A 7,866-nucleotide genomic window follows, 5' to 3' on the forward strand; every position below is an offset into this window, starting at 1 on the left:
CTAGAATTTCTTCTTTGGCTACCCAATTCCACATCCTTCATTGAGTTAGGTACCTGATGAGAACCTCATCTCCTTCATTTCTCAGAGGCACTAATTATTTCAGATAGGAAATTCTTGAAAGCATCAAATTCTCTATGCATTTCTCCCTAGTTTTCATGAGAAAATATTAGGCTGAGATGGTAATGCCACCTAATAACTTAAGTATAAGATGTAACTCTCAGGGGAACGGTTCATCTGACTGTGCACGCTATAATTTTTTGTCCTTTTTAAAAACCAAAACTTGCTAATTTATTCTAATGACTCAGCTGAAGTCATTTGTCAGTCAGATAGTAACTTTCCTAAGATATTTTAGTAATTTTTACCAAACTAGGCAAATTGAAATGAGATTATTTTAGTAGTTTGGCTGATTTTTTGGTATTGTGTCAAAATCAATCTCTTTTTTTTAATCTGCTCTCCTTTTCTCAATGTATCTGTCTTAAATGGAAAATATTCAAGTTAAGCTTCATTATAATGGACCTTGAAATTCCACAGAAAGTTAATCTTAAGTAAACAAAATGGTAAAGGACTGAGAATAGTACTTTTTTGCACTGCACACACTGAGGAAGTAGCAGAGGACACGCATCATAAAACGAAACCAGGCGCATGTAGATCCTTCCACATCTCTTCATTGATTCCAGCTTCTACTCTGAATTGGGTATGAGGTGGCCACTTTCCATGCCTTAATGTTCATGACTAACTACTGATCTTACTGAGACCCAGTGAGGAAGATTTTGTGCTCTCTCTCTCAGTCTCTCTCTTGGGTGAATCTATAATGTGCCTCTGTGTGTGTTTGTGTGTGTGTTTGTCTTGGGAAGAGTGATATTTCCTCTGAGACTGTATGCTTTCCCAACCTTTGTTAGAGATAATTAGTTAAGGGAATTTTTGAAAAGGAAGTTTTATTCCATAGGGTGAAGCAGAAAAGGAAATACCCAATCCTATATCAACTTTGAAGTCCATAAAAACTTCTTCCTTTTGAAACTTGAATCCTTTGATCTTTAAGTGTTCTCTGTGCTGAATGTACATCAGAGATACCCTAGCTTCCTTCAGGCTGCTCCTTATCTGGCTCCTTATCTGGGGTGGAAGGAGGGTATGTGGATATTTGGGGCCTTCAGGTGGTATAACTATTGTGCGCTTATCAACATTCTCCATCCAGATTCAGCTCAGCTGGGTCCTGTTGCCTCTTTATCTCCTTCCTATTCTCATAAATTTCTTAAATGTCATTTTTCTCTTCTTGTTTTCACTATGGTCATCCCACCTGGACTTCCAAGTGAAGTCCCAAGAAAGAGAAGGAATGGTGGACATGGCATTTCTGAGGTTGCAGTCAAATTTGGTAAGTTAATGATCCTGTGTAGAAAGAAACGTAACCTAGACCTCTATCCAATCATCTGTCTTTTTTGTTTTGTTTTGTTTTTGAACCTTAGACTATTGCTGAATCATGGGCAATTAGATTTATTATGCCAATACTTCATAGCCTAAATGTCTATGCACTTTATTTGAATAGGCTTGATTACATTTTAAAGACTGTGCTTTAATGTAACTCCCTCTATGAGGAAGCCAGAGAGAGACTTTGAACCCTTTAATGGAGTTCTTTCCAAAAAACATGAATTTAAAAAGCAGTGGAATCTACTGAATTGAAAAGTTTTGAGACTAAAAATACTAATTATGGTCCTGCATCATGTGAGAGTATATGGAATAACGAGCTCTCAGTAATTGTGAGTGTTGAGTATTAACAGTGGAACTTTGAACTCCAACACGGAGAGTAGACACACATATATCATTTAAAAGAATATTCTTGGCAAACAGAGGAATCAGCAATTAGTTACTACAGTTCAGAGATGCAAGAAGGCAGTCCTCACTAAGGCAAGGCTTGGTAAAGAAGAGTAGAGACTGAATATTGATATGATAATATGAAGAGAAAGGCAGACAGTGAATGGATGGTTTAGCAACTAGGAAAACTTTGTATCAGAATGAAAAATTCATGAGAATAATCCTATTGAATGATCTCAGGCTTTGTGGGTCCTTTGGTTGATCTGAGAAAAAAGATAAAAAGCAAAGAAAGAAAACAAAATAAAAAAGAAAATAACTTGGGTTTGTACTCTACTATATAGTTGATAAACATTCATACACATACATACACATCACTGCCAAGCACAGCTGCCCTGACCTCTCTTCTGGAAGGGCCAGCATATATATATGTATATGTATACATATATATACACATATGTATATATACCTGTACATATACATATGTGTATATATATGCATACACACACATAAGGAAATTCTGAGTATGTTGTAGGGGTGGGGGAAAATCCCCTTTCTTTCCGTCTTGTATTCTTATGGGTGGACTAATAATAAAATTGACACAAAACCAGATTAACAGGAGAAAAATCCAGTTTAACGTATAGGTAGTGGAAGTTTTTAGTGGGATCTTGCTAGTGACTCAAACCAACAAGCTTTTTGCGGCTTAACAAATGGATGCAAGAGGCATCCTCAAAAGAGTACTAGAGTTGCTTTTGTCCAAGAAACTAGTTTCACAAATATTTTTTCCTGCTAATCTACAGTTAGGACAGAAGACCAGATTAACATGAGGAAAATCCAGTTTAATACATACGTATTGGAGACCATAAAGAAATGATGCTTAGAGAGTGAAAATAGGCAGTATATATATTTTTTACACAAACAAACGTAAATTTGTGAAAAATTGACAGGACAAAGAAACTCAGGCTTGGGGTACATAATTAGTGAGGAATTTAAGTAGAGTTTAGGCTGGAGGTAGTAAATGAGCAAGGTTTGTCTATGCAGGCTTCTCGGCCCTGAATCCCCAGCTCTGGTGATAAGGATGCAAGGAGGGCACCTTTCACGTAGGAGATTTATTTCCTGCTTTCAGGAGGAACAAAGACGGGAGAATCAGAAAGCCCTTTTTGCTTCTTAAATAACTTTAATTCAAAATAATCAGTTTGCTATTGTGCGATATTTTGGGGTGGCCTGTTCTGGGCCCCAGTAATGATAACCATGGAATGAGAGAGTCACTGCCAAGCACAGCTGCCCTGCCTCCCTTCTGGAAGGGCCAGAGGATGCCAGGCCTACGTTCACGCTGACGGAGTTTCTGTGCCCAATGACTGCAGTTTTAAGACATCCTGGCAGGCAAATTTTAGCTACATATCTCATTTCCTGAATAAAAATGTGACTACACCTTTGCTACCTGCTTTATTCAATTTATAAGCAATAAAACTTTATCGAAAACTTTGTGCAACAAAGTTTTCTTTTGAAAGTGTGCAGCGGAGTTTTCTTTCTTTTCAAAGAAATGAGTTGCAGTCTCAGTTTTACAACTTATTTAGTTTCTTTATAAGCAGACGATATAATTATTGTGCTGCCTAAGTCTATAGTTAGAGATTGATGAGTGTTGAGATTGATGAGATTGCTGAGATTGATGGAGTGATCTCTAGAGTAAAACCTCAGGGATTCCAGTCGGTTCCATGTACAGCCGTGTGATCTAGGGTAGCTTATTTCTTCACTCTCTTGGCCTCAGGAGCTTAATTTGTAAGATTGAATAACAAAATTGTTGACCTCCTGGGGTTACTTTTGTTTTTTAAAAGATTGACCCTGAGCTAACATCTGTTGCCAATCTTCTTTCTTCTTCTTTTTCTTCTCCCCAAAGGCCCCTAGTACACAGTTGTATATGCCAGTTGTAGGTCCTAGTTCTGCTATGTGGGACGCCCCCTCAGCATGGTTTGAGGAGGTGCTAGATCCCCGCCCGGGATCTGAACCAGCGAAACCCCGCCCACCAAAGCAGAGGTCTCCAATGTAACGACTTGGCCCTGGGCCCACCCCTCTTGGGGTCACTTTGAGAATGAAATGAGGTAAACTATGTCAAATGGCAAACTTTAGTGCTCAGCTCTTAAGGTCCATAAATATTAGTTACATTAACATTTAAATAATTTGTAATTTGTATTTATTTTATATTTTGAGATGTTAAACATATAGAAATTTACAAAGACTAGTAGAAAAAATACAGATAAAAGACAAAAAATACACTCACCATTCAGAATTAATAGTTATTCCTTATGATCAAACTTCCAGCTATTTTTAAAGAAATAAAACATTATAGATATAGAGACAGCCACAGTCTTTAATCCAATTTCCTCTCCAGAGACATCCATTATCATCAGTTTGGTAGCTACACTCCAAGATCATTCGTGTATACATATATGTTCTTTCTTAAGCATTATATATGTTTTTAAATTTCCATTTTATAAGAAGTGGAGGGAAAGCCCTTAATCCTGGCTTGGTTAAAAGTGTCAGTCCTCAGTTATACAATCAGTGGATTGTTTATCCACCTAGATATTATTGCATCCATTCATCACCACTACAGAAGCTTCTTGCAGCCTCTGGAGTGATGACTTTGAGAATCCTATAATCTCCAATAAGTGTCAAAGTTTTAATGTACAAAATCTTAAATCTGTTGTTCAGAACACATGCCACAGCATGATTCAATTATGGCAAAGCATTCTTAGAGCAGTGGATTTGACCCTATTTTGCCTCCTAATGCACCTGAGAGATATAACACATTCTCTTTTAATAAGAGTCACAACTCTATTACTTCTTAACTGCTTAGGAAATTATGCAAAAATATTAGCATGAGACTTTGCCCTTGGTTAACATTGGACAATACACTCACCCTAGGACATAAACCACTGGCAAATAATTGAAGTATAAAGTATCATAGAAGATACAAAATCTTTCAGTCCTATGGGATCATAAGACACAGATAAATAAACTAATCAATGTAGGCTTCCTGGAAGTGGAGTTCTTTGTAAGAATAAAATGTGAGTAAGAGGAGAGAAAATGCTGTTAAAAGAACATTGAATGTCAATTCCATTGAGGTTGAGTTCTGGGAAACTCTTTACTTCTGGGAAATGCATTATCTCTTTTTCATCTTTATGGGAAAGCATTCACAACTTCAGAAAAGTCACCCAATCCCAGGGTTAAAATACACCTTGGTGACGTAAAACAATTTTATCACAGAGGTTTAGGACAGGGCTGGGTAGAGGGGTAGGAGAGATGTTAGAGTCAGGCTCCAGTAAACGGAGTGAATGAATCGGAGGTATAGCTATAAACAATAAAGAGGTCATCTTCTTCCTAAGATTTTGCTTGATCATTTGTACCCTTTTGAGTTTGGATATGACTTTAGGTTTCCCAATATTGATGAGACAATGTTTAGAATGAGATTTCACCTAACAGCAAGCCTAGTTCTCTGATCCAGAGACAAAGCCACTATTTCCATCCACAGGTTACATATGACTAGAATTTGACGCTTCCCCTTAAAAAAAAAGTGGATAATTTTGAGTGTTTATTCCCTTGTAAGATTATCAGCTTTTGAAAGTAACTTTTTACACCCTGCCAAACTGAAAAGAATGATTCAAAATGTTGGTAAATAGGCACAGCCAGGAGCCTGAAAAGCCACTGCATACTGTGCTCTTCAGACCAAATAATGACTTAATTAATAGCTATTGAAATTCTGGGTTAAGCATCCAGCATTTCCAAGGAAGTTTCTGTTCTACCATTTTACCAGTCATTCCATTTTGAGGGAATATGTCTGTGTTCTTCACAGATACTCATCTTTCTCCTAACAGGTAATACGTGGTCACAGGTGATGGAAAAGGACAACACAAGTTCTTTTGAAGGCTTCTTCCTGGTCGGCTTCTCTGACCGTCCCCACCTAGAGCTGATCCTCTTTGTGGTTGTCCTCTCTTTTTATCTGCTGACTCTTCTTGGCAACATGACCATCATCTTGCTTTCTGCTCTGGATTCCCGGCTGCACACACCAATGTATTTCTTTTTGGCCAATCTCTCATTTCTAGACATGTGTTTCACCACAGGCTCCATCCCTCAGATGCTCTACAACCTTTGGGGTCCAGATAAGACCATCAGCTATCTGGGTTGTGCCATCCAGCTCTACTTTGTCCTGGCTCTGGGAGGGGTGGAGTGTGTCCTCCTGGCTGTCATGGCATATGACCGCTATGCTGCAGTCTGCAAACCCCTGCACTACACTGTCATCATGCACCCACGTCTCTGTGGGCAGCTGGCTTCAGTGGCATGGCTGAGTGGCTTCAGCAATTCTCTCATAATGGCACCCCAGACATTGATGCTACCCCGCTGTGGGCACATGCGAGTGGACCACTTTCTCTGTGAGATGCCAGCACTAATTGGCATGGCTTGTGTAGATACCATGACCCTTCAGGCACTGGCATTTGCCTTGGCAATCTTTATCATCCTGGCACCACTCTTCCTCATCCTCATCTCTTATGGTTATATTGCAGGAGCAGTCTTTAGGATCAAGTCAGCTGCCGGGCGAAAAAAAGCCTTCAACACCTGTAGCTCCCACTTAATTGTTGTCTCGCTCTTCTATGGTACCATCATATACATGTACCTCCAGCCGGCAAACACTTATTCCCAGGATCAGGGCAAGTTCCTTACTCTTTTCTACACAATTGTCACTCCCAGTGTCAACCCCCTGATCTATACACTGAGAAACAAAGATGTTAAAGAGGCCATGAAGAAGGTGCTAGGGAAGGGGAGTGCAGAAGCTTAGTAGAAAGTGATCAAATTTTAGGATTGTCTTTTGACCCATCTTCTATGTATGTTGTTATACCCAGCCAATAAAGGGACGTTCTGGCATTAAAGACTGACAAAGCACTTAATGAGGAATTCAGTGGTTTAGCTAGGTTGAGAAAATGCAATGTTCCTGAGTTGGCAATCACTTGTACTCCTCTCAAGTCCCTCGAAGTCAAGTATTCATCACTAGGAGGGCTCCAATCCAAGACCAAAAGTGACCTATGCTTGCAAAATGCCAGCCATGAAGGTAGACACCAGGCACTTTTGTATATGCCAGCTTCTATCTTAATGATTTGTACTTAGTACATCCTCAACATATATGAAAAGAATGAACTTAGAAGTAGCAAAAAAAAAAAATACTTATTTTTCCTAGAAAGGTCAAATGTGCCTTTATAGTGCCAAATGCCTGAATGAGAGGCAAAATAAATTGTTCAATTATCTAGCGCTTAGTACCTCTAATACTATAACTTATATATGGATCCTGCATATTTTGCATCATTTATATAATTGAGTTTAATGATATTTATATTTGGCTATCTGAGGCAATAGAAAGTAGAGAGGAAAAGATATAAAGCACGACCATGAGGTATTTGTTTTATATAGAAGGAAGAATTTCTAGTTCATATTCAATAATTGTTAATACTTTATTAAAGACAAAAGAAGGCTAAAGGATGTTTTTGCTCAAAATGTTTAAATATTATGAGTCTCCACTTTTCCCACATGTTATAAGGATAAACTTAGATAGAGGCAGAGAAGAATGAGATGACCTCTGGGGAACTGTTGGAATCTTTATGCTTGGGTGTTCTCTGGATGTTCATTTCTTCACATTTACGTTAATGACTGCAGTACCTCACCAGTTATAACGGAAATTGATTAGAATGATTTGTATCAAATGAAGGAATCTTAAAGGCAGGCATGTTTCTTAAGACCTGAAATATTATTAATTGGTTGAATCCCATCTCATAAACTAGGAAAACATATAATGTGCTAGAATTTCTGCAAGTGAATAAGGATTCAAAAATTTGGAAGTATTGCCAGTGGTATCTTTAGGAGCTGGATAAAGGATGGGTTTAGCAATTTCTCATTTAAACCCCTAAAAATCTTTAAGAAAGTTAAGGTGAATCTAAAGGCCACAGAAAAAATACCAAATACTTAATAAATATGCACAATGTGCATATTTTCCCATTTTTGAGCACTAACTCTTATACT

At 38.2% G+C, this 7,866-nt stretch overlaps 1 protein-coding gene across 1 annotated transcript; it reads left to right on the top strand.

The window, feature by feature from the left end:
• The first annotated feature begins 5,695 nt into the window (after positions 1-5,695).
• Positions 5,696-6,634, top strand: LOC103540229 (putative olfactory receptor 2W6). The gene has a single exon (XM_070585267.1). It carries the CDS (start codon positions 5,696-5,698, stop codon positions 6,632-6,634), a length of 939 nt encoding a protein of 312 aa, XP_070441368.1.
• The last annotated feature ends 1,232 nt before the right edge of the window (positions 6,635-7,866 follow it).

The sequence above is a fragment of the Equus przewalskii genome, chromosome 19 (genome assembly GCF_037783145.1).
Source record: "Equus przewalskii isolate Varuska chromosome 19, EquPr2, whole genome shotgun sequence".
Lineage (NCBI taxonomy): Eukaryota > Metazoa > Chordata > Mammalia > Perissodactyla > Equidae > Equus > Equus przewalskii.